The 27350-nt window shown below is 40.1% G+C and overlaps 2 protein-coding genes across 3 annotated transcripts in view; one reads left to right on the top strand and one right to left on the bottom strand.

Annotated features, from left to right (window-relative positions):
* Positions 1–25567, bottom strand: FLVCR1 (FLVCR heme transporter 1). Its single transcript, XM_028152218.2, has 10 exons — positions 24623–25567; positions 18868–19012; positions 13991–14131; positions 10474–10541; positions 9430–9533; positions 7320–7430; positions 6354–6459; positions 6025–6136; positions 1346–1413; positions 1–1176 (listed from the first exon to the last, which is right to left on the bottom strand). The coding sequence occupies exons 1-10, from the start codon at positions 25259–25261 to the stop codon at positions 1102–1104; spliced, it is 1569 nt and encodes a 522-aa protein (XP_028008019.1). The 5' UTR covers positions 25262–25567; the 3' UTR covers positions 1–1101.
* SPATA45 (spermatogenesis associated 45) overlaps positions 1–27350 on the top strand; it is a 62263-nt gene that overhangs the window by 21449 nt on the left and 13464 nt on the right. For both annotated transcript variants that reach the window (XM_054712032.1, XM_054712030.1), the window contains exon 2: positions 1397–1444. The gene's annotated coding sequence lies outside the window, so the exon portion shown is untranslated. The remainder of the gene's footprint in view (positions 1–1396; positions 1445–27350) is intronic.

The raw sequence follows: 27350 nt of genomic DNA on the forward strand, positions 1-27350 counted from the left end.
GAGAGAGAGAGAGAGAGAGAGAAACATTGATCAGTTGCCTCCCGCATTCACCCCAACCGGAGATCGAACTGAAACCTGGGTAGCCCTGACAGGGAATTGAACCCACCACCCTTCGGTGCATAGGATGATGCTCCAATCAAATGAGCCACACCAGCCCAGGGCTAGACAGCATTTTAAGAGGTCTCCACTAAATCGGACCACCCAAGCTGAGCACAGATTTCTTTATCTTAGGAATCTTCAAGGCAAACGTATGGGATGTGATACACAAAAGCATGGAAAAGCCAGTTACACATATGACGAAATTTTCTTTCTAGAAAGGTATATATTGAAGAAAAAAAAAAAAAGCGAGTAAAAAAACCAGTGAGTACAAAACTCTATTTCCCACCGGAGTGAAAAAAAATATAGGTTACCATTTCTCCCATGATAAGAAGGCAAAGCAGAGAAGTCAAGATAATGAGCCTGTGTCTGGCTCCTGAGCTTAACTGGAACAGAAGACCAAAGTCGTGGGTGGGCTCAGTCTGTACACTGAACGGTGTTATGGTCACTGACGGTACCTGTTACAAAGAGCTTTGTAACAAGAATGTAAGAAACGGGAAACCGTAGCAGTTGTCTGGAAGTAGCATCCCAGCACTGCCCTTCAGTGGACTGAAGTGTCCTGTCACTACACTGGACTCACATTGTAATCAGGGGGTTCGACAGCTGGAAAGGGAGCCAACAGGACAGTTGGTCCTACTGGACATTTTTACATATAAATTGTATGTCCTCTTATGTGACTTAAGGGATTAGACCTCCACATGATCATTTTAGAAAGCCATGTAAGCTTCCATTTTCCACAAAAAAGAAAAACATTTACTTTTGAAAAATAAATATCAAGAAGCTTACTTTCAGATAGACAACAGAAGACTAAAAATGGGACACTTGTTAGATAATGGTAGTGTTAAAAGGGTGTAAGCAAAATATTGCTTCAATTAACAATTAAGCAAAAACAGTGACTGCATGTAGGAGCCATACAGTAATTTTCAAGTAAGTGTCTATTCCTCGTAACCTACGAAGCAAGCCTTACAGCTCAAACATCCCATGGTACTAACTTTTCCTTTCAGCTCAAATTGCTGATTCTGACTGCTTGGACATCATAACAGTTGTTGATTCTTCATCTGTGGGACTATCAACTGGCACCTGTGGAAAGAATCAGAAGATGAGAAAATTTATAACATCTGGCATATGCATTATGCCAGATCAATAATCGGCCTAGGAATAAAGAGCAAGCTGAGAAACAGATTGGCTTCACACTTATTCTATGCACACATCTCTCAATAGTATAATCATAAAAGTATTTATTACTTACAGCTTTAATATCGCCGTTTGTAATTCCCGTATTTATATTTTGTCTTCTCAGATCAGACTTGATTAATGCTGAAACAGAAGCATCAACAGTTACCGCAGAGTAAGTAGCATTGTACTTTCTCTAAGTAGTGCAAAGTCTTTTTTGATCTTGTCAAATTTAGCACACCATAGTGCCTTAATATGCAATAGCATCCTTGTGGTCTGAAAAAGTAATAGTACCTCTCTAAGCCACTGACTTAATCAGCAAGTCATTCATTAGTGAACAAATACAGGATGCCAGGAAACAAGGATACAAAGATGAACAGTGCAATTCTTTCCCTAAAGCACCTTCCAATGTAGGGAGCTACTGACACGTAGGCACTGTGTAATAACTGCAACAATTCAGGATTGTATAAGGTGTCATGGGAGCGTGGGGGAGGGGAGCGTGGGGAGACACATTTGAATTGAAATTTGAACAGTGAGTGGGAACTTGTCAAACATATGAGAGGACAGAGGAAGGCCTTCTGGGTGGGCAGATTATAGTACATGCAAAGATATTGGGACATATTAGCCTATTCTTGGCACTAGAGGTAGTCAGGGATCATTGAGGGAGATGGCAGGATACGAGGCTGGGTTGTTAGGTATTGTGGACACCGGGTAAAGAGTTTACACTGCATCTGAGAGGGGGGGACCCTATAAGGGCTATAATAGAGTCAAACACTTTCTGTCTCTCTGACTCTATCTTAATTGCAACCTGCATTTCCCCCAAGGCTTTCAGGCAAATAGCTCCTGCTGTAGATATGCTAATCATTAGAGGAATGCTGCTTGAGGCTTGGGTTGTTGAAAGAACAGCCCTTGCCAGGGGGTGCCTCTCAGAGGAGGTAGGGAAATGTGTACAAAATTAGGACTGTTTATCAAAGATTTGCAGGAGCCTCAAGAGCAGGCTCACACTAGTAGGGGTCAACATCAGTGGACCAGGAACAAAGAGATTTAGAGATTCACCCTCTTCCCTGGATCCCTGTTGGCACCCAGATATCTGGAGTCCTCAATCAAATCTTGCCCTCCTTTCCTCACTTAGTTTTCCCTTGACATAAAAAAAGCCTGAATTCTGGGCTCTCTTAAGATGGATTTGAGGAATGTCTACGGCACCCTCATCTTCTCAAGCTGGTGGTTGCCTTCTTGATCAAATGAACCTTTCCTTACTCCAAGCTCTGAAATTTTGAATATTGGCCTTTTGAAGCTTCGGGCACACGGACACACTTTGGGACTGATAACTCAAGGAGCTCAGTCTGGCAGTTGCGAGGAGGATCATTATTGGCAACAAGATTAGAGACAGGAAGGTCAGTTAAGAGGTTTTAATCCTGCTGAGAGAGGCATGCATATGTGAGAAATGGGGATAAAAGGACAAGTTTCAGAGATATTTGAGAATAGAACTGCAAGACTCGTTGCTTTGATAGAATATGAAAAATGGACATAAAGCAGGTAAAAATGGTCTTTAAATGCTCAATAACACACCCACAAAGAATATAGAAAACATAGGGAGAGGAAGAAAAAAGTGGGTGACTTAAGTTTTCTCATTTGGGCAATTGAATGAATAGATGGTGGTCCTAGTCATTGAAACTAAAAATACGAGAGGAATATGTGTGATGAGAAGATGGTAAGTTCAGTCCTGGACAGGCTGAACATCCAGGTCTGAAGATAAATAGATGATTGGATGTAAAAGAGACACAGATTTGGAGTTACTAGTGTAAGTGGTAGTTAATGCACAGACTGACTGCTCAAGGGGAGTGTGAAATAAGCAAAGAAGATAAAAGCTGGTGGGGAGTTCACTAATCTAATCAGTCATAAAACAAAGTAAAATTGGGTCGTAAAAGTTAGTCTAAGGCGTCCTTTGAAATCCACATTGTCCCTTATACTTCTGCTCCATTGCTGATACCAACTGTTTAGAAATTCAGATATTTATGCTGAGCTAATTGGACATATGTAAATAACTGAAGAAACTGGTGGTGATGTGCAATGAGATCATATTTAAAAGCAGTTTAGATATTAAAACACTAAGCTTTAAATTGCAGCCATGATCGCCATTGAATGATCAGCTCTACAATGTTGTACAACTTGTCAAATCAAAGAGGCTACTCACTTATTTTTTTTAATATGGAGAAAATGTGTATTTTATCATTAATAAACAGCATCAATGTAAAACAATTTCAAAGTTCTTTTTTCACTTAATCTATTTTCTAGACTTGATTTGTTTGAATTGACATTTATGAATCTGATTATAAAAGTAATGTGAAAACAGAGTTCAAAAAAGCTTCCTTTTTTAAAAGTTCAACAATGACAGCACAGACAGTGTTGCTCAGTGGTTGAGCATTGACCTATGAACCAGGAAATCACTGTTTGATTCCTGGTGCAGAGTTTCAGGCTCGATCCCCAGTAGGGGGTGTGCAGGAGACAGCCTATCAATGATTTTCTCTCATCACTGATGTTGCTCTCTCTCCCTCTCCTGTCTTCTCTCTGAAATCAATAAAAATATATTTTAAAAAATGCAATAATGGGGTTGGGGGGGGCAATGGTAAGATATGTACACATATAATACCTTAATAAAAAAAAAAAAAGAAAGAAAGAAAAAAACAAAGGGAAAAAACTTCAAAAAAAAAAATGCAATAATGCCCTAGGTGGTTTGATTCAGTGGATAAAATGTGGCCCTGCGGACTGAGGAGTCCCAGTTTGATTCCAGTCAGGGGCACATGCCTGGGTTGCAGGCTTGATCCCCAGTAGGGGCAGCCTATCAATGATTACTCTCTCATCGTTGATGTTTCTCTCTCTCTCTCTCTCCTTTTCTCTCTGAAATTAATACAAATACTAGGGGCCCAGTGCACGAATTCGTGCACCTTGAAAGGAACTGTGGGCCTCGAGGCTGTGGTGGGCATAGGGGCGGGTCTTGGCCCATCCTCCGCACCTCCACCTGACCCCTCCTGCCGTGGTCCCCAGTACCCTCTCTGCTGGCAGCCCCACTCGCATCGCCGCTGCTCCCACACACTGACAGCGCCAGCCCCGCTCGCATCTGCTGACAGCACGGAGCGATTGGGGCCAGCACCAGCAGCGGGTGCAAGCAGGGCCAGTGCTGTCAATGGGTGCAAGCAGTGGCTGCTGCCCCGATCGCCCCTTAGGAGCAGTGGGAGGTGGAGAAGCCCTCAGGGGCGATCGGGGTCGGCGCTGAGTGATTAGGGCTGGCGGTGGGCGCCTGCAGCGGGTGCGAGCGCCGGGTGGGACTGTGGCACACGGGAGCAAAGAATTTTCAGTAACCACCAGAGGCTCGCCCCGATGACAGTGACCACCATCCTCCTGCGGCCGACACCCGCCATGTTCTGCACACGCCTCCTGGTGGTCAGTGCACATCATAGCGATAGGTTGTTCGGTTGTTCCGCTGTTCAGTCTATTTGCATATTAGGGTTTTATATATATAGAAATTAAAAATAATAACACTATTTGATAGACATATGTTACTTTCCCTGGAAATTAAGAGTCAACATGGAATTATTTATGACAGATCAGTAGTTAAGGCCGTTAAAGTATTACATGCCTCAAAGTTTTGTATGTTTTATATTACTAACTGAAAACAGGGGGGAACTCCCTTACAGCAGGATGTGCTCCCCCCCCTTTTTTTTTTCCCTGTTTGTTTTGTTTTTAGAGAATTTTTATGAGTTTATTTGAGTCAAACTGACAACATATGTCAGGGAGCAGATCTCTAATGCTCCTTGGGATGTTTTCCTTGGAGGACACGGGGGACACTCACTCTCTTTAAACATAACAAGTGAATGATAGTGATCTTAGGTGGTTGTGTATTTCCAAAATAAGTGTTTACCACTGGTAAGATTCCATGTTGGGGGTTTCAAAAAGAATGATCAAGTATTCAATAAACATAAGAAGAAAGCCTTGCTTCCCGTCATTTGGATAGATTCTGTCTCTCATGTTGGTAAAGGGCGGCAGAAAGAAATGAGCAAGTGAAGTTAACAGTAGAAGCCAGTCTGGACCAGAGAGCACTACGGGACAGACATTGCTTCTGAATCCAATTTTACACTGTATGTCTGGACAAACCGTGGATCCAAGTTCTTCAGCATGCTCTTTCTCTGGAGGTGGGGCACTGCCCACTCTCCTGCTCAGGGCTCTTCCGATTTCACCCAAGAAGTGTAAGGACTGGCTAACCATGCCAAATGCTATTTCCACCGCCACCATCTGACTTCCTACACCACCGCCACATTGTAGTAATAGCTAACATGGTTAGGCTTGTCCTAGGTGCCAGACACCTCCACTAATCCTCATGAACAACCCTTGAAGGCAGGCTTTTAAATACCCTATTGCATAAATGAGGAAAGGAGGATTTGAAAGGGGAAGTCGCTTGTCTAACGTCACACAGCGAGGGAGTAGCAGAATCAGAACTTGAGGGTGGGAATGCTCACTCCAGCTCTACTGACTCTTGTTGCAACAGTTTTGTTTTCTGTGCAGAGTGATTGTATTGAATTTGAAACCTGAAAGATAAATTAACAGCTTCATATCGTTGGAGGAAAACAAATCGTAGCCTGCTTTCTATCTCATTTTTGTCTTGAGTTCTGCCAAGCCATTCAGAATCAGTATACGTGAAAAAGAAACAGAAAGACAATCCGATACAAGTACTTTTGCCAGAAAAATAGCCTGATTTACCTGTCAAAATGATGCCTACAAACATCCAAGCGCAGAGGAACAGGTTTCCTGCCCACGGATCATAGTCTGATGTGAGCTTTCCTTGAGCCAGCGTGAACAGGATTCCAAAAATCTAAAATAAAATAATGATTTTCATCAAATTTGCTTTTAAAAAATAAGTATAACGTTTTCCCCAGAATTTTCTTAACGCTTTTACTCATTTGATTTGACTTCTAGAATCGTTCATTAAAAGGTGGAATTTTTAAAACAAAAACTAGGGTCAAACTCATCATCTGCTAGAATATTCGGCAGACCAATCATGTCAGGTGGGAGGGCAATCAGAGGTTTACCTGTGCAGCGGCATTGAGAAGACCGGATGAAGTACCTTCGGATTCAGGGTACGTGATTTCAACAGCAAATTCAAAGCCCAACGGAAGGTAACCAGTCATGAAGAAACTAGGAAAATGCATCCAGAATCACAGGGTTACCAGAAGGGCAATGTCACACGGAGGCAGTCATTCTACCTCTCAGGCCCATTCGAATGATCGGATAAGCCAGTGGTCGGCAAACTCATTAGTCAACAGAGCCAAATTTTTAAAACTTAAACTTCTTCTAACGCCACTTCTTCAAAATAGACTCGCCCAGGCCGTGGTATTTTGTGGAAGAGCCACCCTCAAGGGGCCAAAGAGCCGCATGTGGCTCGTGAGCTGCAGTTTGCCGACCATGGGAAGGGACTGTCTTGAAGTTGGTATGTGAAAGTAAGGCACTTTTATTGTGCATCCATTGACCCACAAGGACACAGGAACTGAGAAGCAAAACAATGTCTAATATTTTTCTGAGAAAAATAAAGTAACTTGGACTAAGTAAGGCTTATCCATTTTTCACCTACATATACCAAAAAAAAAAAATTCAATTTAAAACTATTTTTTATATTTCTAAACGATTACACATTTATATGCACAGGATGAATCTTTTAAAGTTTAAAACGTTAAAGAACCCTTGGATGAACTTTAACAATTAAAAAGCCACAGTAGCTCTAGCCGGTGTGGCTCAGTTGGTTGAGTGTTGTCCCGTGCACCAAAAGGTCACCACTTCGATTCCCGATCAGGGCACACACCGAGGTTGCAATTTTTATCTCACGTCAGGGCACCTGCAGGAGGCAACCGATTGTGATGGTTTTCTCTCTCTCCCCCTCTCCCTCCCCCTCACTCTAAAATCAGTAAGAATATATTTAATATAAAATAAAACCCACAGTAGTAATATTTCAGAATCATAACAGCATGCTACTATTCCTCCTAATCACCTTTGATACTTACCCAAGCACCCCTCCAGTAACAAACACGATGATAATGTATTGAAGGTGCAGTGTGAAAGTAAATATGACCATTCCCAAAAAAGACAAAATGTAAACTACCAGAGTAGTCTGTCTAAAACAAAACAAAACAAAACAAAGTTGTTAGTATTATATCCTAAGCACATAATCACCATGTGGTTAGCCATTGCTCTATCCACACAGTAATAAAAACTCTGGTTTTCAAGATTAGGTTTCCCTTATCTATGGAAAATATTTCTACCAAAGCATGGACTTCAAAGCTTAAACTTCAACAACAGCAGACCACAAAATCCACACCATATCTAATGCTAGTACAGAAAGGAATACTCATTTGGATAATATCATTTTTATGTCTCCAAATGGGATGGTTCCCTATCCATATTTCAAGACTTGGGTTAAATTCTACCTCTTCCAAAATGCCTTTCCTAACCATTGAAGCTTACAACATTGTTTCTTTCTTCTAAATTTCTTATCATTCTGCTATCCAAGTACTTGATGTCTATTGGACTTATGACATCTGTTTTAGTCTGTATTATTATTATTTAATTTTTTTAATGTGACTGAATTGTTTTCCCCATTTAGACCACAAGTGTCTTAAGGACAGGGACCATATATTGCTTGCCACAATTCCTACCTAACCTAAGACCCAGGGCAACAGAGAACACATTTCTATGGCTATCAAGTTTTCTAATTATATAATGGACCAAAAACTATTAATAAACTTAATCCCTGACATAGGATCCCTTCATCTATAAATTTAACGGGTTTCCCTCTAGCTACCATTTTATAATAATGAAGCTGTAGCAAGTGCTATCTTAAATTATGGGAGAACTATCTTGGAGAATTCAAAGGCAGAGGTAACTTGAAAGGGGTTAGATCAATGGTTCCCAACGTGAAGCACATGCCCACAGGGGGGCAATTTGATTTTTAAGGGAGGCAATTTGAGAATGAGTTATTAACGGATTTTTTTTTTTGCATTTCTTAATGGTTCTGGGGGCCTCATATACAGAAATATATATTGTGACATATTTATGCATTTCAGTTCTCTATTATATGTTTTAAAACTTTGCTTTTTTTAATATCACTTCATATTATTTTTTTAAAACAATTTCTTAGTGGTTTCTTCCTCACTACCTTCAGCTCTCCTTTCGTTCTTTTATTTTTCTCTTTCATGGATGCCATGTTCTTTGGAAGCTTGTTACCAAGTTAATGTCCTTTTTAGCTTTTTCCTTGTGAATAGGAGTTCACTTTTTGAATAATAAGAATTATATGTCACGTGGGGGGTGCGCATCAGGATTTAGAGATGCTTAGGTGGGACATGGCCAAAAAAAGGTTGGGAAACACTGGGTTAGATAATGGTATTAAACATATTTTGGGCCTTGAAGGTGGACAGGACACAGTTCCATATTTTATTCATTCCATTTATTCACCTCACTTTCCTTCATTCATTCATCCATGTATTCCTTCCAAGCAAATGGAAAGTTTCTGCCTGTTAAAAACTGTAGCTATTTCTTTAAGGCTCTCTGAAAGAAAGAGAGCCTTTCTCAGTCTCCTAGTTGGTATTACTCATTTTCCTTTTGTATTATAATTTTGCTGATTCCATATAGATGTACAATATAGTGTTTTCATATTGTGTATTATATTATAGTTAAGTGGTGCTATAGTTGGGAATACTGTAGTCAAACTTTTTTACCAAAAAAAAACAAAAACCTTTATGCTCAATAATAATAATTTTCTGGTAGGAAAGAACAACGTTTTGCTTGTTTTTAAGCTCACAACATGAGAAAAAAGCAGCATAAAAGTTCCGTCAGTTAAATATTTCTCACAAAGGACTTTTTTAAAGAAGTGGTATTCATGAGTATTATTGGAGGAGAACAGGTTCATAATGTATCCAAGTTCTCAAAATTTAAATAAATATGACCCACAAAATCGGACAATATGTAAACTACAGAAACATTCAGAAGCAAAGGGAACCTAAGAGTGCCTAGCATCCAAGTTTTGTAGTAATAACACTTTTTTAATTTTTTAAAACTAAAAGCCAAAGTTTTCTTTAAAACCAAATGAACACCATACATCTATCTAACTTCGCTTACTTGTATGTTTTGGTATAATCCAGCCACAAGCCACAGAGAATGGAGCCCACCATCCCAGCGACCACCAGTGTTAGCCCAATTCTTCCAGCATTCACCTCTTCTCCCTTAAAAGAGTTTTCATAAGAAGTTAATCAGACACTTCCAATTCTAATGCATCCTTCACATTCCCATACCTTCACATAGTCAATGGAAATAATCAGATAGAATTAAGCATACCACATAATAGGAAGATTTGGTATGTGTTTTAGGATGGGAGCGGGGGAAGGTAAAGCACATATAAAGGACATTATATTTTCAAACCAGAAAAAAACACCCTATAATATGGAGAAATCAAAAAGGGAAATTTTCTTGATCCTCTATAATTAGAAGTACAGTGATTTTTGTTAGAATTCCTAAGTAAGTCACCGATGCCTGAAAAGGAGGTTAATCTGACAGCTTTTACATATTACAACTGCTTCCTCCTTTCAAAAGCAAAGACAGGTCAGGGCTTGATATTTACTTCTTCATATTTGTGTTGATTGCCCTTAAAATGTTTTTTTGTCTTTTTCCATATAACCAGTCATACTATTTCTTTAAAAAAGAATAGTAATTTTAAAAAGGCAGGCATTGTCAAAGCAATAATAACTTTCTGCTTTCCATATTGTGTGTTTTATAAATTAGATTAAATGTATTCTCAATTGCGCCCTAGCTGGTTTGGCTCAGTGGATAGAGTGTTGGCCTGCGGTCTGAAGGGGCCCGGGGTTTGATTCCAGTCAAGGGCACATGCCCGGGTTGTGGGCTCGATTCCCAGTAGGGGGTGTGCAGGAGGCAGCCGATCAATGATTCTCTCTCATCATTGATGTTTCTATCTTTCTCTCCCTCTCCCTTCCTCTCTGAAATCAATAAAAATATATTTTTAAAAATGTGTTCTCAATTGAAACAAATATAAATCTTTTACAGCAACAAGGTCATAAATCGTTATTCTTATGATCATGCTAACAGCAATTGTACAGCTAAAGGAAAATTCTTGGCCAGGCATGCAACACAATATTGGCAGAAGCTTACCTCATAATATGTCAGTATCATTTGATTTAATAATGTTGAGACTGAATAAAATGCTCCAGTCATGATACCTATAATAATAAGCAGAAAACTATAAATAAATGTACCATTACCAGTTCATAAAGTGCCATGGAGTCAATTGTGAAAATACAATGTATTTCTCAGTTGACAGAGAAAATTAAGAACTCTTGACATTTCAGGATGTGGGCTGATCAATGAACACCTAACTTACTAGAGAATATGATAGGAAAATTCTGTCATTACACCATTTATCATTATTTAGATTCTGATATACTGACCATGAATCATAGCCCCATGCATAACAATGTACTAGAATATGGCAATGAAGCAACGGATTGCTTACTGAGCACCCACAGTATACATGAGCTAATGAATGTTAAAGCAGAAGGCACAATCCCTGCTTCAGAGATCTCACCCCTGCATCAAGACTGACAAAGGCAAATTAGTAAGACAATATTAATTAAAGAATACTTAAAAAGCGAGAAATAAAACAGCTGGTTGTCAGGAAGCATATGTCTAGGTTTGAATCCTGGTGTTTCCTTGCACCTAATGTGTAGCTTTAGGTAAGTCTCTTAACCTGGTTGAAACTTAAGGTCATTATTTCTTTCTTTCTCTTCATTACTAAATATTTCAAGCATACAAAATAGTACAGAGGGGAAAAAAATAGTACAGAGAATAATTTGACAAACACTCTTACTCTTTACCCAGCTTTGTCGAACATTAACACTTTACCATCTTTGCTTCAGATTCAATTTTTAGACCTTCGATAATCTTATCCTTTTCTCCTATTATTTCTCAGAGGTAACCCTGATCCAGATCTTGGGATTTATTATTTTAGATGTTATAATTATTTTAGATATTTATGTGTATCCATAAACTACAATTAGAATTTTGTATTTAAACTTTATATATTATTTGTATCCATTGCAAGTTGTTCTTATCTCTCAATATTATGGTTTTGATATTTATCAATGCTGGTATTTTTAGTTCTGTTCATTAGCTTTCTCTGCTGTGTAATAGTCCGTGTGTGAATACACTTCAATTTATGTATCTCTTATCCTGTCAACAAACACTGATCAATTAACACCTAACTTACTAGAGATTATGATAGGAAAATGTTTTCCAGTTTTTTGCTAATACAATATTGTAATGATTATTCTGTGTTTGGTCTTATGCATAAGGGTTTCTCTAAGTATATACCTAGGAGTAGGACTACTTTCTGGATAAGGCAAAATTGCTCTTCGAAATGGTTGCATCAGTTTACACTACCAGCAGAATTCCTTTACTCCACATTCTTGTCAAACCTGTTTTCACTAAATTTAAAAAACTTTTTAGGCAGGGGCAATTTGAGTGATATTACCCGTATACCTTGCTCTGGTTTTGACTGGCATTTCCTTGGCTATTACTAAGGTTGAGCATCACATACGAGCACTACACACACACACAAACACATAAATGCTTTCCAGTTTCCTTGGATTGTTTGCTCTTTTCTTGTTGATCAATAGGAGTTACTTTTATATTGTAGGTACTAAGCCTCTGTTGGTTATATACATTGCAGGCATTTTTCTCAGAGTCTATGTCTTTTCACATTTTACTGATGCTTTTTAGGAAAGACCATTATTCTGATACAATCATCTTTAGCAATCTTTTTCTTTCAAGTTTGTACTTTTTGCATTAAGAAATTCTTTTAAGAATACTAATGTGGTTTCCTATACTTCCTTCTAAAACTTTAAAGTTCTGCTTTTTACCCTTCGTCTTTAATTTATTACAGTTCATTTTTGTGTATGGTATGATGTTGAGACCTAACTTTACTCTGCTTTTCCTGTATGGGTAATCAATGATCTCAGGGCAATTTGCTATATAGTTCTCTTCTGCCAAACATCACATTTTTATATCTGCATAAAGTTCTAGTCATTAGAGCTCTTGACAAATATTCCAGATTTTCTCTTTCCAGGCACTTAATGGCATGGCCATAGACTTTAAATGTGAGCAAAGGTGACATTTCCCATTTCCTGCTTTAGTAATCATGGAAGCATGTGCCTCTAGCATGCACTTCTGTACAACTTATTACCTTTTCATAAACATCTCTTACACTGTTATTTACTTTTCAGGTGTTTCTATTATCTTCCCATTGGATTATAATTATTTCAGAACAGAAATCGTATACCTATCACTCTTCTTCCTAGCTCTCACACAGCATCTATCAGATATCTATTGATATCTGATAATTACTAGTGAAATAAAATGAACAACAGTGACATAACTGTTAAACTAGCTGTTGTAGAACTTCTTGCACATTTCAGGTACAAGAAATAATGGCACAAAATTACAGAGACTAGAATGAAAGTATATATGCATGTGGAGGCATACTTGTGTGTGTGATTGTATATGTCTCTGACAGGAGGTTGGTTATAAACTTGGCTGAAAGAGAATTTTGTATTGGGAAACAGTGAAAGATACCACCTTAAATGACAGGCTAAAGAAATGAATTTGGCCCTAACTTGTTTGGCTCAGTGGATAGAGCGTCGGCCTGCGGACTCAAGGGTCCCAGGTTCAATTCCGGTCAAGGGCATGTACCCTTGGTTGCGGGCACATACCCAGTAGGGAGTGTGCAAGAGGCAGCTGATGGATGTTTCTCCCTCATCGATGCTTCTAACTCTTTACCCCTCTCCCTTCCTCTCTGTAAAAAAATCATTAAAATGTATTTAAAAAAAGAAATGAATTTGCTCTAAGAGATAATAGTGAACCACTCTACTTCCTAGTTAGAAGTTTTAGAGTCAGGAATTCATTAGATTAAAATTTAAAAAAAAAGGAATGAATCCTGATAAAAGGGTAAGAGTTTAGGTCAGGGCATAATTTGTTATAACCTGTAAAACAATTATATACTATGGTGTGTACTCCCCTAATAATGTAAACAGAAGTGAATGATTTCTAAAGGCAAGTAAGACAGATATAGGGGGTGTTGGTGGTGAATATAACTGTGCCAATATAAGAAACAAAGAATAAACTGCAGTTAAAGCCACAGAGTTAAGATGAGTATCTGTCAGCCATCTGGAAAGATCTGGGAGGGTGAGAATTTCCTTTAAGTTATAATTGGTCAAAGTGACCTCCTTAATGTCTAGTTTTGATCGAGGAGTCAGGATAGACTCTAGTTTGCACAGGGTCAAACAAGACTATTGTTGATGGCATTTCCCACATGGCTACAGCAATCCTAACTGTAGTTCAGAAAGCACCTAAAGTGCCCATGGAACTCGCAAAAGAAGGAACTGCTTCTCTACTCGAGGTCTATTCGTTTATGTTAAAAACACGTAAGAAAATCCACCCTAAAGTTTTTGCTTTTAATTTAAAATTTAAGTTTGTGACTATGCTATCATTACTTTTATAGAGTTAACAACCCTACTGCACTAAGGAAAGCTCAAACCACTAGATTAAATGAAAAGAATCTACAATGCACAAAGGTTTATAGAGACATCGAAGAAGATAAAAGAAAACCACTTACCATATGTGATCAATAGAAGGACAAAAGGCATGTTTTTAAACAGGTTCATTATTGAGTTCTTATAGGAGTACTCTGCAGGGGGACTGTCTTGAATGGCTGCTTGAGCCCGACTTGGTGGATAGCGAGGTTTTTCTTTGAATGCTGGAAACGTACATGAAAAGGTCACTAAATAAATGCATCTTCCGTAGTGAGGTGACTAAATTCAGTTTACGTTCAAAGAGGCAGTGAAAGTCCAAGAGTAAGGCTTTTCATTTTTCACTGATTTCTAAGTGATGACTAGTTTGGCATTGAAACTGACTAAAACTCAGTGATTTGGCCCATTCAAAACTGCAAAACCATTAGCAATACGTAACAAACTTGCCCACTGATTATTCCAGTTTTAGTTAAGCAAGAGTAATCTTTATTAAGTAGTCAACAATTCTATTTCTAACTTTAGTTCAATTTGTAATTAGAGGTAACTAATTACAGGTAGGAGCAAGCCAATATATCATTGAACTTTTAGAGGATTGTCTTGAGTTAGTAACTATTTCTTCCGAAATCTGGCATAAGTATTATCTATCCAATCCCACCTCTGGAACTGAAAAGGTCCAGGTGGATTCAGGGGGACTGCTTGCTGACTCACTCTAGCTGCATATGGGAAATCTAGGGGTAGAGCTAAGAGACAGAAAAGTGTGATGGTTTCTGATTCTGTAGGTCATAGCACCGCCCATTTCTATGGAGTTAGGGACAGATTTCACAGGCTTCTCAGGCAGCCATTTAGAGACTACCCTTTTGCTGGGCAGGGAAGGATCCACTAACTTCCTGCAACAGATGGCTAGGGAGAGATTTCTGTAGGGTTTGGCTAGCCAGAAGTCAAGACTACTTACTGGAAGAGCTGAACTGCTAAAACCTGGTACATCAGAAATCAAAATCTAGTCTTAGTACTGACTCAAAAATTTAAACCAAAATAAAGTGGAAAATACTGTATTTCATTGAATCTAAGATGGTCTGATGCTGGCACTCAATGACCTTGCTAGGTATCAATAGAAGGTTTTCACATAATCATGTCTCAGTTGGCACCAATGTTATATGCCATCGATTTTTTTTTATTATTATTGTGAAAAGAACGCAACACGAAATCTACCCTCGTAACAAATTTTAAGTTCACAATATGGTATTGTTAAGTATGGGCATAATGTAGAACAGAACTTTGGAACGTATTCATCTTAGATGCCATTGATTATTAAAAGCATTTCGATTTCAGAGATTTCGTGCTAAAAGTGTACATTTTAGAATCAATGAAATAGAGTAAATGGATTCAGAAAAAAAGTAATATTTTCTAAAAGACCAGAACTTCTTTCTCTCTCTCTTTTTTAATAGTGGCTATTTCTTCCAACAAGGAAGGCCTGCCTTATTTAAAAGTGGGCTAGATCTGATGGACCTGGTTGTCAATCATAATCACGTAGAAAATTTAAAATAATACAGATTTTACGAGACAATGAATCAGAACCTCTAGAACAGAACCTGTGAATCTGTATTAAACACAAAACTCTCTAGGGGTTGGGGGAGGCTGGGGAGAGGTCAATGCGGGGGGGGGGGGGGAGGAACTTATGTAATACTTTAAATAATAAAAAATTTAAATTAAAAAAAAATTCTCCAAATGCTATCAATACCCAGCCAGCTGTGAAAATCACTGCGAAAGAAATGATCCTTAAAGCTTCTATATAATACTGCAGTTCTTTAATTCTCCTATTTACTGCTAAACATTAAAAACTCAAAGTTCTTTACTCACCAAAACATGATTAATTATGATATAACTAAAACAGACTTCTAGTTTTACAGGTCTCACAACTAATTCAAGAGGAGACATAACTCATACATATTTACTTTATAATATCCTTACATTGGAGAACTGGTAGACATAAATGTTTAAGTTGCTGCAATTTCTCCTCTTCCTTTCACCCTATCTGCTCCTTGCACTGTTGAGGAAGTCTGTTGTCCTTTCCTGAAAGGGTCCTAGTTAAGATAGGAGATATCTTTTTAATTAATATTGGTCATACAGAACTCACACAGTTGTAAAGCAAAGTTTCAGAATGCAAAAATGCTTACAAGGTAGTCATGAATATTTACTGAATCTTAATTTTCTTCGGTTTTTATTTACTATGGCAAAATGAGTCTAAATGGCTCAGATCTGAACTCAAATGCAAAATAAAAACGATTCTTGATAGTCTTTAAATCCACTAGATTTATTTTCTGAATAGAAGTGAGATCTTTTCATTTCAGGCAGTCAGTTGCCCTCTGGAACAAAATCAGGCCTGTATCTACCAGCTACACAATATAATAAAGTTGGGTTTAAGTCTATCTGAAGGAAAGAAAAAGGAATAAAAAACCATTGGTCTGTGACCCTGTACTGCATTTTCAAAGGATGAAAGATGGCTTTTTCCTTGTCCTTTGAAACTGAAAAACAACTGCCTTCTTACCCCTTCTTTTCTCCCCACCAAAACCTTGTGCCAATAAAACAATTAATGAATTAAATGAGATAAGCATATAGTGTGCCTTCAAACATATCTGGTACATATCCAGCAATCAAATGTTAGAGGCCGTAATAGAGTTCTCCCAATAAGAAGAGGATAGTAGTGTCAATTTAGTGGAAGGCTTGGGTTAATTTAGAAACACCAGGTGGATTATACTCAAGCTCTGTGAGAGAGGGTAAAAGAGTTACATGGCATGAACCCTCAAGACAGTATTTTAGGAAGACTGTTAAAGACCAATTTAGTTATGTCACGTTGCTGAAAACATAAATTATAAAATAATTTAGGTTGTGCTTCCTAAGTATTTATGGGTAGAATTTAGAAGAAAGTAGGATTGTCTCTTAGTAACTTAGGACCTTTTAGTAAGTAAGGACTTTTTAAATAACCCAAATTTTTCCCAATAGCAAATATTTGGATACATATTTAATTTATTCAAATTAAAAATTTAAATGTCTCAATTTTCAACCTAAGACATTCACATCACAACTGTGTATTTTTTTGCTTTTACACTAGGCTTGGTATCTTAAGATTGGTCACCAAGCAAAACTTGACAGTAAGCCCTTTTTTTCCTATTCCATTTCCAGTCCATGTTTTACACCCCCCCACCCCCATTTCTATTTCCACTGTGAACTATAAGCTATGAGTACATAAATAAGTAATTATGTACATACATAGTTCTCTTTTAAATTCTCAAAATGCACAGGGTGATATGCCAATGGTCACACCGAGTATTGTAGGTGGTGGTTGTTGTTGTTTTTTGTCCTTCTCCCTTAACAGATAAAAATCTTATATTTGTAGCATCTCATTATATATGTTTAAGCGCATATATGCACATATGTAATTTCATATCTATAGATATTTCATATACAATCTATTAGTCTCCCACTTCTTCCAAAGAGACAATTTGAAAACAATAAAGAAAGGAAAAACAGAATTTATGTGAAGATTCATAAGCAATCGAAGGAAACAGAATTTTATATTGTAATAATCCCCATTGCTAACAGAAGACTCAGGAATGCAAAATGCATATGAACTATATTTCATCTAGCAAGTCAAATATGGCTATCAGAAAAATATACTTAAAAGTTTGCCTTTAAAAATATAGATTTCTTTGAGACATAAGTAAAACTTTAGACAATAAAAAAATATATTTTTTAAAATATATATATATATACTGCTAAAATAGTACAGGCATAATTTGTCCTTTTTCAGTAGTCTGCACACAACAAATATGCCACTCACTAACTGAAACACAAAAACCAATCATAAGTAGACTGGCTATGTCAGAATATTTCTTATGCTACCAAGAAAATATTTTGTTCATTATCTTAAGGGAAATTAAATATGTGGCTGAGCTTCCTATACCTGAAATTCATCTATAAAGGCAGTCTCTATCAAAACATTCTATCATCTTCAGCATACCTTTCATTGAACATTGAGGATTTCCTATTTGGAGATCATAAAACTTGAATTTTTCATTACTATTATAGCCATGGTAAAAATAAACATATAAATGAAAAACCCCAACTTAATTGTAAATTTTAATGATTAAAAGATGGCCTTTCATCTTTAAAGTGCCCTATTGAGATATACTGAGCGCCGAAAGGGCAATATTATAGTTAGGTTAAGCAGGTATATTACTTAAATAAACCTTACCTAGCCCTTTCCCTGAAACCAAAATTGTTTCCCATTAGAAATAAACTTTAAAAAGCAGACCTTCCCAAACCTTCTTCCAAACTGATGATGGCTGCTTGCAGCTGATTCTGACTGACTGCTTCGAGACACAGGCCCCGACGAGAGGACTCAGGGACGGAGCGTGGCAGCAGGGCTGTGCTGGCGTGGCCTAACAAGTAGATAGTTGCCACAGTTTGAAATTCTGCTGAACAGCTTGCCACGGCCCAGGATCATTCCCTGGTCAACATTTGCAGATCCAGTCAATTGTTACATTGAGGATCCTCAGGAGGGTTTGTCATTCAAAGGAAGACTATAGCCTATCTGCGTCATATCGAAGCATTGACAAGAGCTTGTTCCTGGCTAGGTTAGTGGAAGGTGCAGAACAGGTAGAGGAATATGCAAGGAGGAGGCAGGTAATGTTTGAAACCAACAGTTATCGGGGAAGAAAAGTTAGTAGGGGGACAAGTAAGATGAATTAGTCTTCAGACCCTTTACAATATTAAAAGAGATGGACCAGACATAGCCCGAGAGCTGTAACATTCGTTACCTGAGCAAGACAGTGTTACGGCAAGAACGAAACAAGCACATGGCATTTGCGAGAGTAATAGCAATGTTGAGGGCTGGTTATTTTTTCTTTTCATACGTTTTTCATGCATTTATCTACCTAAGCTCTAGGGGAAATAATTCACTTACCAATTATTGTTAAAATAAATAAAAGTGTGGAGATGGCTGATGTTCCATAAAACATGGTACTGATATTATAAGCCAAAAGCTCTGTGGTGTTCTGTGAGCTGGGCACCAACACTGGTGGTAGCAAAAAGCCAACTGCAGTTCCAAGCTGTAAAATAAACAGTCCTGTTAACAGGTATATCAGGAGAGAAAAAAGTACGTACTGCCAATTAATACAACACAAAGAGGACAGCTAATGCGTGTGAGAACTCTAAAGCACCACGTTCTAATGTCTTTTTACACTGGTCCCGTTAAAGAGGAACTGCTGACAGATACCTTCCTGATCAACAAGCATTCACTGAGCTCCTGTAACCTAAATAATTCTGCTCTAAAGTTTGATGCTTACAATAAAAAAGGGAATAAGAATATGCAAAATAAGCCCTGACTGGTTTGGCTCAGTGGATAGAGCGTCGGCCTGCCGGACTCAAGGGTCCCAGGTTCAATTCCAGTCAAGGGCATGTACCTTGGTTGCAGGCACATACCCAGAAGGGGGTGTGCAGGAGGCAGCTGATTGATGTTTCTCTCTCATCAATGTTTCTAACTCTCTATCCCTCTCCCTTCCTAACTCTCTATCCCTCTCCCTTTCTCTCTGTAAAAAAATCAATAAAATATATTTTTTAAAAAAGAATATGCAAAATAAGATTGAGAAAAGACAATCTACAGGATGGGAGAAAATATCTGTAAATTATATGTTTAATAAGGGTCTACTATCCAGAATATACAGAGAACTCCTACGACTTGACAACGAAAAGACAAACATCCCAATTCAAAAATGGGCAAAGGACTTGAATAGACATTTCTCTAAAGAAGCTACACAAATGTGCAGTAAGCACATCAGAAAAAAAATGCTCAGTATCATTAGTCATTAGGGAATTGCACATCAAAGCCACAATGAGATACTACTTCATAGCCACTAAAATAGAAAATAAGTGGGAAAATAAGAAATGTTGGCAAGATGTGGAAAAAATGGAACTCTATACACTGCTAGTGGGATTGTAAAATGAAGTGGTCACTGTGGAAAAGTTTGGCAGTTCCTTAACAAGTGAGACATAGAATTACTGTGTGACCTAGCAATTCCATTCCTAGCTATTTAGCCAGGTTTTCAAACAAATATTGACTATTGTATATGAATATTATAGCAACCCTAGTCACAATAGCCAAAAGGTGGAAACAACACAAATGCCTATCAATGGATGAATGGATAAACCAAAATGTGGTATATCCATACAATGAAATATTCGGCCATAAAATGAAGTACTGATACATGCTACAACACGGATGAACTTTGAAAATAGGCTAAGTGAAAGAAGCCAGACACAAAAGGTCACATATGGTATGACTACATTTATATGAACTATCTAGAATAGATCAATACAGAGAGAAAAAGCAAATTAGTGGATGCTAGCCCTAACCGGTTTGGCTCAGTGGATAAAGCATCGGCCTGCATACACAAGGGTCCCAGGTTCGATTCCGGTCAAGGGCATGTACCTTGGTTGTGGGCACATCCCCAGGGGGAGGTGTGCAGGAGGGAGCTGATCGATGTTTCTCCCTCATCGATATTTCTAACTCTCTATCCCTCTCCCTTCCTCTCTGTAAAAAATCAATAAAATATTTTTTTTAAAAAGAATTTGCCCCCCAAAAAACAAAATTAATGGATGCTAGGGGCAAAAGGAAGGGGGAAATGAAGAGTAACTACGTAGTAGGTATTGGGTATTTGAGGATAGATGAGAATGTTTTGGAACTAGATAGAGGTGATGATTGCACAACATTGTGAATGTATCAGACACCACTAAGCTGCACGCATTAAAATGGTTTATGTTATGTGAACTTCACATCAGCAAGGAAAAAATAAGGCTGAGCATGATAATCATAGAACGAGAAATAAAATCAAAGTACTAAAGGAGGCTCAATGGAGGGAAATATCAGATTCTTTGGGTGAGGGAGGTAACTGATCCATGTTTCTCCCTCATGTGGATGTTTCTCTCTCTCTCCACCCCCTCCTCCTCTCTCTCTCTCTCTCTCTCTCTCTCTCTCTCTCTCTCTCTCAAATCAATAAACAGCCCTGGTTGGTGTGGTTGCCAGTTCACTTCCCAGTCAGAGCACATACTCAGGTTGTGGGTTCAATTCTCATCGGGTGCATATGGGAGGCAATCGGTTGATGTTTCTTTTTTACATTGATGTTTCTCTCTCCCTCTTCCTCACTCTCTAAAATATTTTTTTTTTTAAAAAAAGAGCCAAAAGTGGTTCATTTTTAAAATGAATAAACATATCCTCAAGTGAGTATTAAAAAAAAAAAGGAGACAGAGATAACATTTACCAAATATTTCATTTGCTTCCTTACAAAACGATAGCTAGAGATAATTAAACAGGTAATTACAAGACAGTAATAAGTATAGTATTATAATGGAGAGGTAGAGGGTGATAAGACTGGGAAGATCAAGTAATTTATGATCCAAACAAGAATACTACTCAAAATGAAAGGGACTCTGGGAGTAATTATACTGGACAACATGTGTACTGTCCCAGGCAAACTGACATATATATGGTCACCCTAGCTAACAGAGTACTTTGGAGGAGCACCTTATATAGACTTGGAGTTCAGGAAAAGTTTCTGGAGGAGCAAAGATCTGATTAAGAAACTGGAGTTAGCCTTAGCCGGTTTGGGTCAGTGGATAGAGCGTCAGCCTGCGGACTGAAGGGTCCAGGTTCGATTCTGGTCAAGGCACATGCCGGGGTTGCAGGCTCGATCCCCAGTAGAGGGACATGCAGGAGACAGTGAATCAATTATTCCTTTATTATTGATGTTTCTATCTCTCTCTCCCTCTCCCTCCCTCTCTAAAATGAACAAAAATATGTTAAAAAAAAGAAAAAGAAAAGAAACTGGAGTTAGCCAAGTGAAGTAGAAATATCCCCAGACAAGGGGACATCATGTACACAGGAAAGAGAGAGCATGACCTTGTGAGAAACTGTAAGTAAAGCAGTTTCCCTCAGAGCAGAGAAAGAGTAGGCATGTGAGGATGGGGGTGTGGAGAGAGGTGAAGCTGAGGAATTGGCAGGAAGGCAATGGAAGCCGCTGCAGGGGAGTGCCCAGACAGATCTCTTAGAAAGACCACACTGGATGGATGTGGAGAATAGAGGGAAGAGAGCAAGAGCTGTGGATCGAAAGGTCGGTTCGCAAGCTCTAGGTGACGGCTGCAGGCGGCCAAAGCTAAGACAGTGGCACTAGAAATGAAGAGAAAAGAGCTAGGAGGCAAAGTCAATTTTGATGGGTGGGGTCGTATGGGATATCCAAATGGAAATAATCCAGCTGGCCAGTGTCTATGAATCTGAAACTCATCCATATAGTCAAGCAATTTTTATGGAGACTCTACAATGTGCCAGGCATTGTAACAAACGCTGGTGACATAGGTGTGTACATTCAGACCTTGTGCCTATTTTTGTGAAACTTACAATCTGATGGCGGGGATGGGAAGTGAGGAATAAAGAATGGTTAATATGCAAACATATAAATATGTAAATATACCAGACAGTGATAAGCACTACATGGAGAATTAAAGTATAATTATGTAATAAGAGAATGATTGGACAACTCTAAGTGGGATTGTCAAGAATTGCCACTGAGTGATATTTAAAATGAATTTAAACTGAGAGCTCGGTTAAGGGTGTAGTAATGTCATCCTAGGAAGGAAGAACATCCCAGGCAGAGGGAATGCTTCTGCAAAGGTGCTTATGCAAAATGCAAGTTTAGTATTGTTTTAGGAACCAAATAAGACATGTTAGTAAGGTTGTATAATTCAAAGTAGACTTTAGATTTTAAGTACTATGGTAAATCATTGGCAAGTTCAAAGCAGGGCAATGGCTTGATATGTTTTAAAAGGTTCTCTCAGGTTAGAGACCTGGCAATATTAGATGGGTAATTTAAACCTAGGATTCAGGAGTTAGACAGACTTGAGTGTGAATGTTGGCACTAATGAGCTGTGTGACTTTAAAGAAATAATTTCATCCCTTCAAGACTCAATTTCTGTATCTATAAATTGGGGAGAATCATAGTTCCTACCTTACATTACTAAATTAAATGGTACATGCAAGTAAAGGACTTAATATGGTGCCAGGTTTTAGTGAGTGCTGAATAATGTTATAGATTATTATAAATGATCACTCCATAATCTAGGCTGAGGCTGCACACTTGAGGGTCATGAGCTACTGGAGTCAAGGAAGGATGAGAACCCAGGTAGATATAGGAAAAAGGCCCAAGAGATGTGTTGATGGTTAGAGGGAAATCTACCTATGAGAAAACATTTCCATTTATTATCCATGAAATAGATAATCCATGGCTGTGGAGTTGATAATATTTGTCATGCTCAATGAAGTCTTAATCTTGAATATAATTTTGTAAATGTAAAATACTTTAAGTAAACAGTTCCTATTCAAGCATGCAGAAGCAACCAACTAAAATACTGGTCATAAATTATTTGGATACAAAACAACTATAGTTCAAGCTACCCCTTCTGCACTTCTAGAGAAAGGAAATAAATATAAAGCATGTAGAGCTTGTCTTTTTTTTAATGGATTTTAAATAAATCTTATTGTGATCTTGAAACAAGTATTGGATTGGAAGTAACTTTTTTTTTTAAGTTTCTTTTTTTAATATATATTTTTTTAATTTCAGAGAGGAAGAGAGAGAAACATCAATGATGAGAGAGAATCATTGATTGGCTGCCTCCTGCACGACCCCCACTGGGGATCGAGCCTGACACCCGGGCATGTGCCCATGGTTGGAATTGAACCCAGGACCCTTCAGTCCACAAGCCAAGGCTCTATCCACTGAGCCAAACCAGCTAGGGCAGAAGTAACATTCTTTTGTTACATAATTACATATATTGCTACATGTAGTATAGAGATGTGAAGTTCTTGGTGTACAGATTTTTAACTGGATTCTCCTCAAGCTTAATGAACACTCAATACAATTCACATAAAGTGTAGAACTCCATATGCAAAATGCAAATTACAATAAGAGAATCATTTTGCAATTTTAAAAAACCACACATTCTACCTAGTAATGCTAATGGAATATGAACCTATGGTGTAAGAAAAGACTCAGAAGCACCTTAATGGAGACTTGGCAATGTAAGCCACGCTTTTACTATGGATTCCAAGATCTGTGATTTATCTTCATTTTCTTATTGTTAAAAATTGGTCATTGGACTCAGGAATTTGGTGAGATTTTTATCACTAGAACACCCCTATTTAGCAGTCATGTATAAGTGTTATGTACCAAGCACTCTGAGACTGCTACTATATAAAATTAAACACGGCTATTCACATTGACCACTTACATGGAACAATCTTCCCAGAATCCAGGCAAATACCTCTTTTGCAAATACCCTGCGGGGGTGACAAAAATAATATCTACCCAAGTCTGATGCATTACTGCACTGCCAAGTCTTCTATGATGTCAGGCACATAGGAGCCAATTCAGTTAATTATTTTATAGGTAAGTCTCAAAGCCAAGTTATAAGGTGCTCACTTTAAACTGTTTTTTTTTTTTTCAAAGTCCTGTCCTTACAAAGAGACCAAAATCCCTCTTTGAGCCAAGGCTGACTCCTATTCATTTATAGACAAGCCTCCTGAAGGTCCATCCGTATGCCTCGCTCACATGGCCTATCACTTTATCTGGTCCTTTAAGCATCCGATCCTCATCTATCATCCTAGTCCTTACCTGATTGCCTAGCACGGCGGTGGCACAAGCTGTGGACACCTCTGTGGGCCCAAACCACACCGAGGCGATGCGGGAAGGCAAGCCCAGGATGAAGACCTGGGCCACGGAGCACAGGGACTGGCCCAGCATGGTGACCCAGAACAGGTGCTGCTGCACACTGCCGCACTTGACCCAGGCGCCCAGGCAGTTGAGGCCGGAGCCCAGCAGGGCGGTGAGACGCAGGCCTCGGGTGTCCAGCAGCCAGGTGGCTGGGAAGATGAGGGGCACGTACGCCAGCATGTACACCATGGACAGCCAGTTGATGTGCAGCGAGGAGACGCCGTAGAAGCCCTCGAAGATGTTGCTGATGATGCTGTACTGGATCCACTGAAAGGCGTTGACCATCGAGTAGAGGCTGAAGATCAGGAGCACCGCAAAGCGCCGCGCGGAGAGCGCCGTCCGGGGCGCCAGGGAGCCCTCGGCCCCTGGGGGCTCCTCCCCGGGGGTCGTGGGCAGCAGCCGAATCTGGGTCTCCTCCTCCGGGGCCAGCTGAGTCTGCAGCCTGCCCAGGGCACCCGAGACGGCCGTGGGGCTGTCCCGAGGGACCCCGTTCAGGGCCACGCCGCCGGCTTTGGGCCCGTTCTGCGGCTCCGCGTTCATCTTCCCGGCGGGCGAGCCCCCGGGGACCGGGAGGTATCCTTTCGTAGGCGGATGCCCGGGCGCCACCGCTACCCGCTCCTCGTCGTCCGGCCTGGCCAAGTCCCTGGGCTCCCCGGTGCTGCCTCGCGCCCCCAGCCTCCTCCCCGCCCTGCACCCCCTGCCCAGCACCCGAGGCCCTCCCGGCACCCCAACCCAACCTTTTGGCCCACCGCTCCGGTGTGTGGCCCTCTCTCCGACGGGGAGAGGCTGGTGGGAGCCCGAACTAGGAAACACGCAGCCTGGATCCGCAAGCAAAGTAAATGCCCAAGCGCGAGGCGGGGCGGGCAGTCGCCCCGCCCCCAGGGTGTCGCATCACCTCGTGATGACGACCCACCGACCAATCAGCGGGCGCCTTCTCCCGGCGCGGGAACCAATCGGGGAGCTTCCGTCAAGGGCGGGCGGAGTTCCCGGAGGCCGAGGAGGAGGCAGGGCTGGAAGGAGTCCGGGGGCTGACTCGCTGGAGGCGGCCGGAGGTCTAGGCAACTCCCGGCGGGGGACGAGGAGGAGGGAGGAGGAGGGAGGAGCAGGGAGGAGCAGGGAGGAGCAGGGGGAGACAAAGAGGCACAGGTAACCCAGGAGTTTGCCGATGCGCCCAGAGGGGCGCCCCTGGGGCCAGCTCCAGCACCGGAGGAGGTCGGATTTGCACCCTCGCGCCAGCACAGCTGCCCGTCAAGGTCGGACCCTGCCTTTGGAGCCGACGGCGCCACGTTTCGTAAATTCGTGCTCTCTCCGCAGAGGAAACACACCAGAAGGGGTTTCAATCCAAATAAAGCGACCCCCTTAGGTTCTGCTCTTGTGAAGTTGGAATCCCCCCCCCCCCCCCCCACACACACACACACACACACCCCCACGCCCTGACTAAGGAGGCGGGTGAGGCTTTGATGACGGAGCAGGCGCTGTCACTCGGCACTCGCCCTTGGGCCAACACGTGTAGTTAGAAATTAATGGGCACACACTTTCAGTGGGTTCAGTGGGTTCCAGGTACCAAACTTGTTTGGAACGGTGTGTGCCAGACACTCTCATGGGCTCTGGGGTATGAAAAAATAAAAAAAGGGACATGGTCTCTGTTTTCAAAAGCACATGTAGTCCCTGGACGGTGTGGCTCGCTGGTGGGGAACATAGGCCCGCGCACCGAAAGGTCGTGGGTTCGATTCCCAGTCAAGGGCACGTACCTGGGTTGCAGGTTCGCTCGCGCCCCGCCCTCGGTGGGGGTGTCCCTGCGGGAGGCAACAAGTTGATGTGTCTCACAACAATCTCAATCTCTCTCTCTCTCTCTCTCTCTCTCTCTCTCTCTCTCTCTCTCTCTGATGTGTCTCACAACAATCTCTCTCTCTCTCTCTCTCTCTCTCTCTCTCTCTCTCTCTCTCTCTCTCTCTCTCCTTCCTCCCCCCCTCCCCTCCCCTTCTCTAAAACGCAATGGAAAAAATATCCTCTGGCAAGGATTAACAACAACAAAAGTAGAGCACTTGTAGCCCTGCGAGTCTTCCTGGACTAGAGGAAAAGTCAGCCCTGCTACTTCTTGAGAAAGAAAATTACCAAAAACAATGGAAAAAATATCCTCTGGCAAGGATTAACAACAACAAAAGTAGAGTACTTGTAGCCCTGCGAGTCTTCCTGGACTAGAGGAAAAGTCAGCCCTGCTACTTCTTGAGAAAGAAAATTACCAAAAACAAAACAAAAAAACCCCCACACACCAGACTCCAAATAGTCATTATTAAACTGAAATTAAAACTAGGGGTTTCTCACAATAGATTTAATCTTAAATACAATAAGTGTTAAATATTTGCTGAATAACTGCAGCGAACAAGCATTGAATATTTAAAATATTTGCTTTGCAAATGAATCTCCCCCTCCCCCCCCCAAAAAAGAACTTCTAAATTTCCTCTGCAAATACGAGTTTCTAAACATTTATTTGGGCATTATTTCATATTACTGAGTTAAGAAGTTTATTTTATGGATTTCTGAAAAATTGGCTAATTGTATTGCTTAATATTCAGCACAACTTAGTATTTAAAGGCATTTTTAAGTCCTTCATGTACCATGAAACCTT

Source organism: Eptesicus fuscus, chromosome 22, assembly GCF_027574615.1.
Source record: "Eptesicus fuscus isolate TK198812 chromosome 22, DD_ASM_mEF_20220401, whole genome shotgun sequence".
NCBI lineage: Eukaryota > Metazoa > Chordata > Mammalia > Chiroptera > Vespertilionidae > Eptesicus > Eptesicus fuscus.